Genomic DNA, 15,627 nt, shown 5'->3' with positions numbered 1-15,627 from the left:
AAAAAATGGGAGATGGAATTCAATGTGGACAAAAGCCATGTCATGGAAATGGGAAAAAGTGAAAGACGACCAGTGGGAATCTATAAGATGGGAGATGGAGTAGAACTAGAAAAAGTAAAAAAGGAAAAGGACTTGGGAGTGACAATGGAAGAAAATAATCAACCGGTTAGCCATATTGATAGAATTTTCAGAGAGACGTATAATTTGCTAAGGAATATTGGAGTAGCATTTCACTATATGGACAAGGAAATTATGAAGAAATTGATAAGTACTAAAATAAGACCTAGATTGGAATATGCAGGAGTTGTGTGGACTCCCATAAAAGAAACACATAAGAAAATTAGAGACTACAAAAATGGCTACAAGAATGGTTCCAGAATTTAAAGGGATGGCATATGAGGAGAGACTAAAGGCAATGGATCTACCAACCTTGGAGCAGAGAAGAGAGAGGGATCTGATACAAGTTTATAAATTGATTAACGGAATGGATGAAGTGGATAATGAGAAACTGATCCTGAGAGAAGAATATGACTTTAGAAGCACAAGATCGCATAGTAAAAACTAAGGAAGGGACGATGTCTGAGAGATGTTAAAAATTTAGTTTCCAAAAGATGTGTTAAGACTTGGAACAGTTTGAGTGAGGAAGTGGTATCAGCAAAGAGTGTACATAGTTTTAAAGAAAAATTGGATAAGTGTAGATATGGAGACGGGACCACACGAGCATAAAGCCCAGGCCCTGTAAAACTACAACTAGATAAATACAACTAGGTAAATACACACACACACACACACACACACACACACACAAACTTATTTATTTTCATAAACTACTTTACTGTGTTGTCAATAATTAATTAGTATTGTTTGCTGTATATGATTACTGTGTAGTCAATAAAAATGAATATGTATATCTGTTATCCTGGATCATTATGAAAAAAGAATTATATCATAACTTACATATGAATAGAATAAGTTCAAGAACTAAATGAAAAAGTGCATTAAGAAATAGTTCAAAACCTATACAAAGTATTGTACTAAAAATTTTGAAATTAATAAAAAAAACTAAGTAAAATATATGCTTCAGGTAAAATAATGCAAAATATCATCATACATTTATATTGTAAGACAAAACAGATAGATCATCAATAAAAACAGAAATGATGGAAAATTATGGGAAAAGAGATGAGCAGAGCGGCGCGGCAATGGCCTACTTGTGCTAACGTCACATCTGATCCCTCAGGCCTGTATACAAAGGCCGTGGCAGAGCTGTGTTGGAGTTGGTGGAAGGTGGTGTTTTGGTTGGGACGCTCCGTCGTCACCGGTATATTTTTGTTGTTTGCTCTCATTTTACTCGGTTTGTTTTGTTCTTGCTCTTGTTGTTGCACTTGTACTACAAGCTATCTAGGCATTCATTATGGCTGCGTCCAAAATAACAATGGACATGATAAAGCCATTTACTGGTGAGGGTGATGTAGTGTCATTGTTGAAGAAAGTTACTCTGGTGGCCAAGTTGCAAAAGATTACTGATGTGGCCAGTTTCATACCATTGTATTTGGAGGGCGACGCATTGGCGTTGTACTTGGACTTAACCGATGCAGAGCAAACGGATGCAAAGATTCTTCAAGAGAAGTTAAGAGTAGTGTTCACTGATGATGCCTTTACCTCATTTGCAAAATTGGTTCAGAAGCGGTGGACAGGGGAGCCTGTTGATGTCTATGCAAACAAAATTAGGAGATTGGTAGGGTTGGCTCAATTTGCAGGTGAAGGATTGGAGAATATTATTAAATTAACATTTGTGAATGGGTTTCCCAATCATGTAGGAGTTTCTTTGCAGCAATTACCCAATGTTCTGAAACTTGAGATGGGGGATTTAATTAGTTGAGTTAGAATCCTGACAGCCAAGCCGCAAGTGAAGTTATCTGCTGTGACCAGGGAGCTTAAGGAGACAGTAAGAGGGCCTAGACAGGTAAATACTGCCAATCAATTTTCAGGTAAATGTTTCCGTTGTTCAGGCCCACACATGATCAGAGATTGTAAAGAACAGGTGAGGTGTTTTAGGTGTGGAAAACTTGGACATGTTGCTAGCAGGTGCCAAGAACATATTTTGGGAAACTAGAAAGGAGTGATTTCAGCGCCGGAAGTTGCTCTGTCATTGGAAAGTATAGGTTGTTTACCCATTGTCAATGTAGTAATAGGTGGGATAGTTGGGAGAGCATTAATAGTTATTGGTTGTATTACAACTGTAGTTTGTTCAAAGTTTGTTCGAAGCAGTAATGGTGAAGCTCGTGTTTGTGCTTTTGATGGCCGGCTAGTAACGTGCTGAACTATGACTGGTCTGGTGTTAGATCAGTTGGTTGTTGGTGTGGATGTGGTTGTCGGAGTTGATGTTATTGATCAGTTGGGCGGAGTTACCATTGGTCGGGGTACAATTAAATTTGGAGACTCCAAAGTTCATGTTGAAGGTCAGCCAGCTGTAGCTGTAGTGCAAGGAGATGAGCAGCCTGCTAATAAAGTTGACGAGTCTTTTAACGGTGACAGTGTTTTGGAAATAAATGACACTGATTTTCATGCTAAGTTTGATGGGCAGCATTGGACGATAAAATGGACATGGAAGTCTGAGCATCCTGTTCAACTCAAGAATAGAGTGTCGTGTTACGACAAAAATATGGCAAGCGAAAAGCAGTTGGAGTTTGAGAAGGAAGTAGATAGATGGATTGAGGAGGGAATACTGGTGCCTTGGCGGGAGAATGTTGTTACAGGTATTATTGCTCTCATGGCAGTGGAACAACCTGCAAAGAATAAAGTGTGGCCAGTGCTCGATTTTCGTGAGTTGAATACTTTCGTTGTGTCACACAGGTGATGATGTTGTCAGTATTTGCAGTGAGAAATTGAGGGAGTGGCGCCAAATTGGTAAGCATGTATCTCTAGTGGACTTGAAATTGGCTTATCTTCAATTGAAGATCGATAAAGAATTGTGGCCATACCAACTTGTTGATTATAAAGGTCAAACATTCTCTCTCACTAGATTGGGTTTTGGTTTAAATTCAGTTCCTCGTATAATGTCAAAAGTGTTAAAATATGTGCGAGTTTGGATACTGTTATCGGGGCAGCAACTAGTTCGTATATAGATGACATTGCGGTCGATGAAAGTAGGGTGTCAGTGCAGGATGTGATCAAACATTTGAATAAATACGGGCTTATTATGAAACCTCTGGAAGCAGTTGGAGAGGGAACTGCAGTGTTGGGATTGAAGTTGTCGAAATCAGGAGACGAGTTGGTTTTTTGGAGAGGAAAAACATTGCCAGAGATTGGTGACACCCTTACCAGGCGGGAGCTATTTTCAGTATGTGGGATGCTTGTGGGGCATTACCCTGTTGCGGGATGGTTACGGGTTGCCTGTAGCTACATTAAGCGACAGGCAGAAGGATTTCACTGGGAGGATCTCGTTGGTGACCAGACTATGTGTATGATCAAGGAGGTTATGGATAGAGTTGCTAGGGAGGATCCCGTGAGGGGGAGCTGGTTGGTGCCTCGGAGTACTCATGGAGTAGTTTGGACGGATGCAAGTAAAATCGCAATTGGAACAGTGTTGGAGATCAAGGGAAGAACAGTTGAGGATGCTGCCTGGTTGAGAAAGAGTGATGATTTTAACCATATTAATGTTGCAGAACTGGAGGCGGTTTTAAAGGGAGTGAATCTGGCGTTGAAGTGGGGCATAACTTCGTTAGAGTTGAAGGTTGATTCTGCTACTGTTGTGGCATAGTTAAAAAGTGTGATAAGTACAGAAAAGCGAGTGCACACGAAGGGAGCAGCAGAAATGCTCATTAAGCACAGGTTGGGAAATCTGAGAGAGTTAATCAAAGAATTTGGGTTGGAGATTGAGGTATTGTTGGTGCCATCAGATTGGAATAAGGCTGATATGTTAACTCGTGTGAAGAAGAGCTGGCTGGGAGCTGCCTCGACTGTTGAGAATGTACAAAGTGAACATATGTGCTCAGGAGTAATAGCAGATTTGCGTGCAGTTCACAATAGGCATCAATCATATGGGAGTTGATTGAACTTGGTACTTGGTAAAAAAGGTTGACCAGACTGTAGCAAGGAATGATGTGAAGAAGGTTGTACAAGGTTGTGAGAGGTGTCAATCAATTGATCCTGCACCTGTAACACATCAAAAGGGAGAAATATGTACCAAGTTTAACTGGCAGCGATTGGCTGTTGATGTGACCCATTACAGAGGGGTGCCGTATTTATCTGTGGTGGACTGTGTCCCAGGCCATTTTGCTATTTGGAGAAAGTTAGTGAGAGAGGATGCACATTGCATAGCTGATAAACTGAATAGCATTTTCTTGGAGAGGGGCCCAGTAGACGAGTTGTTGATGGACAATGGCACGGCTTTTCGGTCTCAACATTTGGCTGATATGTTGCGAGGCTGGAATATAGATGGGGTATTTAGAGCTGCATACAGACCGTCAGGGAATGGGATTGTTGAGAGACATCACAGGACGGTAAAGGCAATTGCTGAAAGAGGAGGTATCTCTCCCTTGGAAGCTGTGTATTGGTATAACAGCACACCAAGATATGGGCAGGATGAGTTATCGGTACCGCGGAGCTCAGTCTATACTTACGAGTGGAGATACCCGTGGGTGAAAAACCCTGAAGTCAGGGGACAGAGCAGCGAGTTGTCTGTACATATTGGAGATGAGGTGTGGGTGAAACCTGTTAGTGCTAGGTGTACTACTCAGTGGGGAAAAGGGACTGTTACACAGGTGAATTCTCCAAATAATCTTGTTGTTAATGGTATGCCGAGGCATGTGTTGGATGTCCGGCCAGTAGTACAACCACCTGCGGAGTGTTCTGGTGATGAAGAGGAGGAGAGTCTTCGGAAGGGAGAGGGAGACTCTGTGTCTGTTGAGCCTCGTCCAGTAAGGAATAGGAGGCCTCCCGCATGGATGGCAGATTTCATTAATTAAGTTTGTTCTCAGGTTTTTCAATATTCTGTTGAGGTGTTGATGGGTGTATTTGGTTTTTGTGATCTTAAGATCATGGGGAGATGTGGTTTATTTGGTTATTGTTGTGGTGGTTTCAGGAATGTTTCGAGAGGGTTTTGGCACACCGTTGGTGGCTTGTGTGGGCTGCGCGCGGGTAGAGGGCAGAGCTGTGTTGGAGTTGGTGGAGGGTGGTGTTGTGGTTGGGACACTCCGTCGTCACCGGTATATTTTTGTTGTTTGCTCTCGTTTTACTTGGTTTGTCGACTTGTTCATGCTCTAGTTGTTGCACTTGTACTACACTTCTGCTCTTATATATGGGAACCACCTCAGCTCTTTTCCATTTTACTGGTACTGTTCCATTTTCTATTGAACATTTTATGATGTTGTATATAGGACTTGCTAGTTCTTCCCTACATTCTTTCAGTATTCTGCCTGAGACTTCATCTGGTCCCATTGCCTTCTCTTCATCCAGTTCCTTCATTAACTCTTTTATTTCAAGCTTAGTTACTTTAATCTCTTTCATATAGATTGTCTCTCTATTACCCTGTGGCCTTTCAAATTTAGATTCCTTAGTAAAGACCTCCTGTAATTTTTTATTTAACAGTTCTGCCATACTTTTTGGGTCTTCCATTATCCCATTCTCTCCTTTTAACCTTTCTGTTGTTTCTTTTTGCCTAATTTTTCCATTTATGAATCTGTAGAACAATTTTGGTTGCTCCTTACATTTTTCAACAATGTCCTTTTCAAAGTTCTTTTCCTCTTCTTTCCTCACCTTAACATATTCATTTCTCCCTGCCTTGAAGTTTTCCTTATTTACTGGATTTCTATTTCTCCTCCACCTTTTCCATGCTCCATCTCTTTTCTCCTTTGCCCTAGCACATCTTGCATTAAACCAATCTTTCTTTCCTTCTTCTTTAGGTCTATATTTTGGGCCATATTCCCTGACTCCTGTTTTGTATATTTCCAAAAATAAGTTATACTTCTCTTGCATCATCTCTGAGTTTTCCATCTCCTCCCAGTTTACGTTTTTAAAACAGTTCTTGAGATTATCAATATCAGCCTTTCTGTAATTTAATCGTTCTCCTTTGTATGAATCGTCTCTATCTTCCTTTCCCTCTTCTATATCCATTTCTAATATTACATGGTCACTTTCCCAATGGGCACTTATATCTTATATCATCATTCATTTGTATACCCCTTGTAAAAATTAGGTCCAATCTCGCCGGCTCGTCGTTTCCTCTGAATCTTGTGCATTCCTTTACTGTGGTCCATCATATTGTCTATCATTAGGTTCAGGAATCTTTCTCCCCAGGCTTCTTCCCCCATACCACTTTCATAATTTTCCCAGTCCACTTCTTTACAGTTGAAATCTCCTACTAATATCACTTTTCTTCTTTCTTTAATGATTCTCGTTAGACTACTTATTGTGTCATCTATCATGTCTTTATATTCTTAATTGGTCCATGAATTTGTTATTGGTGGCACATATGTTACAATGATTGTTAACTTTTTTTTATTAATATGCATCTTAACATACAGTACTTCTGCTTTTCCTTCCCCACATTCTACTTGGTTTATCACTATCTCCTTCCTTAACATCATCATGACTCCTCCTCCTCCTTTACCCACTCTGTCTCTTCTCCATACATTATACCTATTATCCAAGTCTATTTTGATTGCCTCATTTAGTTTTGTTTCAGCCAGGCATACAATATCTGGATTTTCTTTCTTTATGTAATCTTTTAATTCTAATTTACTTGATAAAACCCCATCTATGTTCATATACATCATTTTTAGTCTCTTGCCTTTATCATTTTTAGTTAAACTTGTTCCACTTTTTTCTCTTCCTTCTCGTTTATGTACCATTTCCTTATCCTGTCTCCTAGAATTCTCCAAAAATGCCTTTTTTCCTCTTCTGACCTTTCATTATTTTTTCCCTTACTGCTGCTGCCAGTTCATTGTATCTCTTCCTTTCTTCCTCATTTCTATTTTTCTTTATATAGATATCCTTGCAGCCTTGTGTTTCTCTAAGTTTTGTTGTTCTATATAATATTTCTTCTGTTGCTGCTTGTGATTTTAGTAGTATTTTAATTGGTCTCGTTTTACCTTCTTGATATGGTCCCATTCTGTTTATTTCTTCTACTTCCTCTTCCAAGTTCTGCCTATCTTCATCGTTTAGATTTTTTAGTAGGTCTTTGACTGATTTAATTTCTTCTTTTTCTCTTCTTGGTCTATATTTTATATTTTTTTCTTTTATTCCAAATACGACTACACTCTTCTTTTTTTCTGCAATTTCTCTAACTAGATTTTCTTTTGTCTTGAGGACTCCTATCATTTTGTTTGTGATATTTTCTTCTTTTTCTTTAAGTTGTTCTTGAATCACATCCTGAAAATCATCCTTATCTTTCTTATCTTGGACTCTCCATGCTTGTACTTCTTTTTTAATCACGTTCTGTACTCTTTCCTCTTCTTTGTTTACCAGATCTTTCAGCTTCTCTTTTTCTTTCTCGGCTTTACCGAGTCCTTCTTCCATCTGCTTCTTGTTGTTAGCTACTTCTTTTTTCAGTTCTTTGTTTTCCGCTCTTAGCCTAGCTTCGTTTTCTTCCAATTTTTTTATCCTTTCTCTCAGTTTTATAAACTCTTTTTCCTGTTCTTCATTCTCTTTCATTTCCATATTCTCCTTTATCAATTTATCTAGTTTATGTTCAATATTCAACAGTCTCTTAAGTAGTTAAGTATTTGCCATATCGAAGCCTTCGAATGCGATCTCTCCCTCACCAACATAGTCATCATCAGCTTTCATTCTTTCCCTAGCCTCATGTCTGCATTTTGATGGAATCTCTTTTTTACTCATGATTCTTTAATAATTGATTTCATGAAAAACAAGTCCACACTACTTGCCTAGGCCACTGTAAATACTGTACAACAGGTACGTAGTGAAGATCAGCTGATTGTCGGAACGGCACCAGTGCGTCCTTCCTCGACCGCTTCTCGTGTGTAATTCACCTCGGTCGCCTGCTGATCACCCAGCCAGTCTTCCCCATTATGGAGCGAGCTCAGAGCTCATAGACTGATCTTCGGGTAGGACTGAGACCACAACACACTCCACACACCGGGATAGCGAGGCCACAAACCCTCGAGTTACATCCCGTACCTATTTACTGCTAGGTGAACAGGGGCCACACATTAAGAGGCTTGCCCATTTGCCTCGCTGCGCCGGTGTCACAGTAAAAAATGTCCCGGAAGTGTCTTGCTCGGCCAATGCACATAAGGCTCGAGTCGGCGTCGCTTCTCATCTCCCCTCGTGTCCCTCACTTTTTTGTTACCCTTTTGCAAATTCCATGGGCATTAAATTGAGAGTTTGCAGAGTTTGGTAGGGGGTTTGACCATCTCTCGACTTTACAAAGAACTCCTAATTTTTATTCCTCCATTTCTCTAATCCTTTAAAACACTCCATATCTCCTAAAAATCCTCATTGATTCCACTAAGTGACAACTGTTCGATCGGGTGGAATCATCATGCTTGAGATGGAAATATTTATTTATTCGTGATATTAATGACCTGTTTATATGCCAATCATTTGAATTTTTAATAAACATTTTATTTGACTATATATGACGAAAGAATTTGGAAAATACATGTATTTATCCCTATACATGATGGTGCAGTATGACGTGTTGCTCACGCATGCGCAGTATGCTTAGTAAATCTTGTCCTGACTCCTCGTGCGTCTGGCAGTGCATAGGCCACCCACGCATGCGCAGATGAGCAAGACACTTCCGGGACATTTTTTACTACGACACTGGGACTCGAACCCGGGTCTCTCGATTGTGAGTTGAGCGTGTGTGTGTGTGTGTGTTGGGGGGAAGGGAAGCACGTGCACTCTACCTGTGTACAAGGTTTGAATGTGCATCACAGTCTTGTTTTATAGAAATCTGCCATCCTTCCTGCATTACGGAGTGGTCACATGGCCTTCAGTGGTTTTCAGATCTTATTCAGTCATCAGTGGTGGTACTGTCATTCTCGTCACATTCAGATTGCAGATTCAGAGAGCGTACGTGGCAAAACAAATAAGTGATTAGCCACCGGGAGCCAAGGGACAAACCACTGTTAGAGCTGTATTCACCTGCACTGATCCTCATGCTTGTTTCCTTTAGGTTAGAGATGCCAGATTTAATTCTCTCTCTCTCTCTCTCTCTCTCTCTCTCTCTCTCTCTCTCTCTCTCTCTCTCTCTCTCTCTCTCTCTCTCTCTCTCTCTCTCTCTCTCTCTCTCTCTCTCCCCGTCGAATGAACAAGGATAGCTACACAAATACATGTATGTATGTATGTGAATACAGGTTTAGCAGTGGTTTGTCCCTTGGCTCGCAGTGGCTAATCACTTATTTGTTTTTGCCACGTACGCTCTCTGAATCTACAATGTAAATGTGACGAGAATGACGTTACCACCATGACTGAATAAGATCTGAAAACCACTGAAGGCCATGTGACCACTCCATAATGCAGGATTTCTATAAACAAGACTGTGATGCACATTCAAACGTAGACCAGTGATGGGCAGACTCTTCAGTTGATAAGGCCATCTATATATATATATATATATGTGTGTGTGTGTGTGTGTGTGTGTGTGTGTGTGTGTGTGTGTGTAATGCAGTTAAAAAAAAAAGGGGAGGGGGAGAGGAAGAGATTACAGGCTCCAATGGTTGTCACACACACACACGCACACACAAATACGACTAGGTAAATAAATACACACACACACACACACACACACACACACACACACACACAGGATTACACCAGGGCTCATAAGGATCCATAGATTTTAGTGGCCTCTTTTAAATCCTTATGAGCCCTGGGGTAGTCCTGTGTGGGTATCACAGGCATGGCAGCTGGCCGGTCTTCCTCAAGAAGGTACAAGTAAGGCGAAGGACAGCAGGTTGCCAGGAGAGTTGGACGCCTGAGGCCGCTAGGAGGGTGGGCAGGTTGAGTGTTGTGGTGGTCAGGGCAGAGAGCCGGGAGCGTAATGCACTATGTTGAGAGAGGAGGCGTGGGCATTGAAGCAGGAAATGTTCCATGGGCAGAAGTGGTCATGAGACAGTCGATGTATGCGATGCAAGTAAGGAGTATGGTGTGGCCCAGGTGGAGGTGGGCAGAAAAAGCATATATATATATATATATATATATATATATATATATATATATATATATATATATATATATATATATATATATATATATATATATATATATATATATATATATATATATATATATATATATATATATATATATATATATATATATATATATATATATATATATATATATATATATATATATATATATATACCGTATTTTACGGTTTACAAGACGCACTTTTTTTCCTAAAAAAATACCCTGAAAAATACTAGTGCGTCTTCCAAGATGAATGTTGTATTGTAAGGCAGCATCCAGCCTCAAGTGAGCTTGGACATTTGACAGATAGCGACCTGGATTTGTATGTTGAGTCATTACATTATGATGTTAGCTTAAGTACCATTTAATTTAGCCTTTTATATTATGTAAACTCAGTACTTAGGTGTTACAAGTATTTACAATGCCATAATCCTTCCTGCAGCCTACTCAGCGTTTGGAGAAAATGGGCTGCTCCCTCGTCTCATTGCAACACACACATAATGCACACGAACGCACACACATCATGCCAGGTGTCTTTATACCTTTATTAATAGAACATCCAAGTGGCTTACTCATTCAAGCAAGAGTCATCAAAACTCCACTTGTGAATTGTATTCACATTGATAAAGCCTATGAAGCACGACTGCAAAATAGAATAAATACAAACTGCAGCACTGACGTGTTCGGTTTCGGCGATCGAACAAGTGATTCTGTAATGTGAACGACAGATCCAAAACATGCTGTCGCCCACCACTAAAACAAGAAGAGATGGACTGTTTCACTGTGTATATGTATTTACCTATGGTGTTTTTATTTACATAGTTTTAAATTTGTGGTGAATGCTCCAGCAAATTTGTAATGAGTAGTGAAACAATAGTGTCTTGCAGGCTCCTTGCTTCTGATGTTTTTGTGTTCAATGGTCGGGTATATGGTGAATGCGTTCTTGTATGAGAATGACTTTTTATTTCTTAGAAATTTCTTTCAAATATTAGGGTGCGTCTTCCAAGATGCAGTGTCTTGGAAGCCGTAAAATAGGGTATATATATATATATATATATATATATATATATATATATATATATATATATATATATATATATATATATGTTGCATCTTTATCTGTCTTCTACCGCTGTTTTCATGCTGTCTGCTCTTCTGAACTTGCTAACTGCATGCCTTCCCCCTCCTGCGGCCTCGCTGCACAAGACTCTCTACTTCTTCTCATCCCTATTCTGTCCATCTTCCTAATGCAAGAGTTAACCAGTATCTTCACTCCTTCATTCCCTACACTGGTAAACTCTGGAACTCTCTACCTGTGTCTGTATTTCCACCTGCCTATGACTTAAACTCTTTCAAAGAGGAGTGTCAAGACACCTCTTACGTTAACTGGACCCTCCTTTTAGATTTTTTGTTTTCTCTTTCTACTTTCCTCTTAACAGGGCCTGGCAACCAGCGGATTTTTTTTTTTCCAACACTTTGTTTGCCTTGGCCAGTGCCCTTGTAATGTAAAAAAAAAAAAAAAAAAAAAAATATATATATATATACAGTAAGGTCTCGGTTTACGTCAGAGTTACGTTCCTGAAACATGACATAAGTCAATTTTTACGTAACTCGAGTTTCCGTACATTTCAAAGCATATTATGGAGTTTTCAACCAATCATTGTTTATGGTCATTCAGGTAAGTTAAAGGTTATATTGTTATATTATTTACAACCACATAGGAATATGAAACACAAGTTTGTTTTTGTTGTTGATTAGGGCCACGAACGCGAAGGACTGCAGGTTGCCGAGAGGGGTGGACGCCTGAGGTCGCCAGGAGGGTGGGCAGGTTGAATGTTGTGACGCCCAGGGCAGACAGCTGGGAGCATAGTGCAGTGTGGTGGGAGTAGAAGCGTGGGCAGCGGGGCAGGAAATGCAATAGGAAAGGGCAATAGGGATCAGTAGACAGGCGCAGACGGTGCAAGTGTCGTGTGGCCCAGGCGAAGGCTCTGGAGTTGTTATTGTTGTGATGGGTGTGCGAGCCCTCAAGGTCGTCAACCTCCCCGTTGTCATGGTAACGGGCTTCCCATTTTCTTCCCTCCCTCACACACAGCTGCTGCCTCATTTCTCATGTCTTTTAATTATGTCCTCTTTTTCTTGTAGCATAATGGTTTTCCTTTTCTTAGCATCACTGCTGTCACTAAGAAGTTTTCTCTTTGGTACCATTGAGCAAGATACTAAGAACATGAGTCAGTAAACGCAGAAGTAGGATAACACTTTTGCCAGGGACGACGGTGTGGTGGAACTGAGGCAGGGTGTTATTGTATTCAAGCGTGAGGCGGGTGGTGTGGCGGGCAACCACCAACAATAACAATAAATCCCGCACTTTACGATTTATAAATTTTCAATTTTTTTAATCTTAAATTGCCTTATAGTGGACTGACGTAACTACGAGTTTGACGTAACTCGAGACCGACGTAACCCGGGACTTTACTGTGTGTGTGTGTATATATATATATATATATATATATATATATATATATATATATATATATATATATATATATATATACAGGCAACCCCCGTTTAACGAAGGTTCACACAACGAAATTTTGCTACAATGAAGGATTCATTTTATTACCATCTGCTCGTTTTAACGAACACCAAACTTGGTTTAGCGAAGTTTTATCCAGGTCATTTTTTTCAAATTTGAAACCCCCACCGTATCATGGAAGCTGACAGGCTTTTGATTACATCAGGAGCTGCTGGTACTAAGGCCTGCCTTAGGAGAAGTCCTAAGACACCTGTAGAATAAAGATCAAGATCAAGCCTCTCGTGGACAACACAGGCGCTGCCAATACAAAAGCCTGACTCAGAAGAAATTCTGCGTCACCTGTAGCATCAAGATCACGCGCACCACCCACTCCACAGTCAAAATATAACAGCATCACCAGTAGCTCATCTTCCCTAGTTCAACTTACCACCAAAACGCCCTGCAATGTGGCCTAACGTTCCTAAGAAGACCAGGAAGTGTCTTACTCTCGAAGTGAAGCTGGGTATTATTCACAGACACGAGAGAGGCCAGAAAACTAATAACATTGCTCGCCACCATCTTGACTCCATCTACTGTCTACTATTTTCAAGTCAGCAGACTCTATTAAGAAGGCTGGTGAGACCAGATCTTCCTTGAAAGCTAAAGAACCACCTGAACTCGTGACTCTACAATGGATAAAATGGAAAGCCTTGTAGAAATGTGGTACATAAGTTTTGTATGCAGTACCATGATGCACACTTTGTTTACATTCCACAGGTTGCCAGTTAGTGTCTTTCCTGTTTCACTCTCCCTCCCTTCATAAATTTAAGATCATCAACATGATAAAGTTATGTACATACATACATTAGTGTACATTATAATGACTTAAATTAAACTGCCTAAATGTTTAACTTCTTAATTTTTACTTTCATTAAACCTTTCACTGTACTATGATGCACTCTCACTTTGTTTACTTTTAATGGAAGTTCAAATCAGGGGTTAAACGTGTTATAATCGGTTCACTTAACGAAGTTTTGCTTAACGAAGTGTTTTTTAGGAACGTAACCCCTTCGTTAAGCGGGGTTGCCTGTATATATATATATATATATATATATATATATATATATATATATATATATATATATATATATATATATATATATATATATATATATATATATATATATATATATATATATATATATATATATATATATATATATATATATATATATATATATATATATATATATATATATATATATATATATATATATATACATGTATATTATGTTTTATTTGCCTTATAAGTTCATAACCACGAGAGAATGCAGGAAAAAATAGGGGGGGAGGAAGTATGGGAGAAGTTTTAAGTTATTCCTAACAACGTTTTCTATGAAAGTACTCGCTTCTAACAGATGGCAGCACCGTCGCTGTCCTTGAAACTTTAACCCACACCAAAACTTCCTCTCTGTATATTCCTTGGTAATAACCAAGTGCTCCCCAGAAAGACTTAATAAGCGTGAAGTACAGTGAATATATCAGTTACCACAACATGCAGTCATGTCATGCACTGCTTAGAAGGACTGATAGTAAACATTAACCATTATATATATATATATATATATATATATATATATATATATATATATATATATATATATATATATATATATATATATATATATATATATATATATATATATATATATATATATATATATATATATATATATATATATATATATATATATATATATATATATATATATATATATATATATATATATATATACATACATACATACATACATACATACATGCATTATTCCACCATTTACTGGACCTATACAAAACTAATGTGAGTAGAATGCACCAAGTATGTATATAAAAATAAGGGCCAGAGAAAATCACTGTACAGAGCAGCAGCTTGGTGCATTATTTAGAGATATTGAGAGAAACTGACAGCAGCAGCTCAGAAAACGTACCTGTAACTTAAGTTTTTTTTTTTTTTTTTTTTTTTTTTTTTTTCTCCCCAGAGAAGAGATGTAGTTCCAGTTTAAATTTTTAGTAAAAGATCGGCAAAGGATGGTCAATTTAGAAAAGGGGGAACAGTTGACTCATTGAAAAAGAGTAGCTAACTATCTGCAAAATTGCACTAAATAGATGAAAAGAGTGATAATGGAAGCATTTTGTGATATCCATGTGTGAATTGTTCAGTTCCTGAAGGGAACTTTTTTTTTTTTTTTATTATTATTATTTTTATTATTATTATTATTATTATTATTATTAAGGAGTTCTTGGCTGGTTCAAAAATAAGCTTGGCATAATTCCAGGCATTTTTATTTTCTTTATTTATTTAGAAAAGTAACTACAAAACAAGACCACATCAGGGAGGTGTCATTGTAATTAAAAGTTAAACTCCTGCCCTTCAACTAGAACCAGTCACCCTCCTCAGCAGTAACAATTACTGTATGTGTATGTCATGCAGAGTTTAGTTTAGTATGCCTTGACTTGGTTTAGTCAGCATGGTCTGGTCTTAAGAAATTTGCAGACAATGCATTTTCTACTTTTCTTATCATTACTTTTCTTATCATTGAATGTTTCATTACCTTGCCAACTTGTGTAAATTTGTGAAGTATAAAATCAACTCGTGGAGATTTTACTATACAAACATGTAACTTTGAAATTCTCAACTACAAATTTAATATGAATTTTGTGTAAGCACAAATTTGCCAGCACAAGTACACATTTGAGACCATCCCTGTTGTCAGTGAATCCAGTATTGAGGAGTGCACAAATTGCAGGGTCCGTGTGCCCACCAGCCGTGGCAGGCTTGCTACGCTGCTACAACATGAAGTTCTGCCCCTTTGCCCAGCGGGCGTTGATCATCCTTGAAGCAAAGAATGTCAAGTAATGCTCCTTTTTATTTTTACTTCCATACTTGATAA

The 15,627-nt window shown here is 38.6% G+C and overlaps 1 protein-coding gene across 6 annotated transcripts in view; it reads left to right on the top strand.

Moving 5' to 3' along the window:
• The window catches only part of LOC123515453 (pyrimidodiazepine synthase-like), a 72,413-nt gene that overhangs the window by 39,270 nt on the left and 17,516 nt on the right, over positions 1 to 15,627 (top strand). For 4 of the 6 annotated variants that reach the window (XM_045274029.1, XM_045274032.1, XM_045274030.1 and 1 more), the window contains exon 3: positions 15,484 to 15,589. In XM_045274029.1, coding sequence (XP_045129964.1) covers positions 15,484 to 15,589 — 106 coding nt within the window. Of the gene's footprint in view, positions 1 to 15,450; positions 15,590 to 15,627 lie in introns of all 6 variants that reach the window. The other 2 variants (XM_045274027.1, XM_045274028.1) reach the window with 1 other exon arrangement.

This window comes from Portunus trituberculatus, chromosome 39, assembly GCF_017591435.1.
Source record: "Portunus trituberculatus isolate SZX2019 chromosome 39, ASM1759143v1, whole genome shotgun sequence".
NCBI classification, from domain to species: Eukaryota; Metazoa; Arthropoda; class Malacostraca; order Decapoda; family Portunidae; genus Portunus; species Portunus trituberculatus.
Note: the sequence above shows the minus strand (reverse complement) of the source record. Positions and strands in the feature narration are given on the sequence as shown.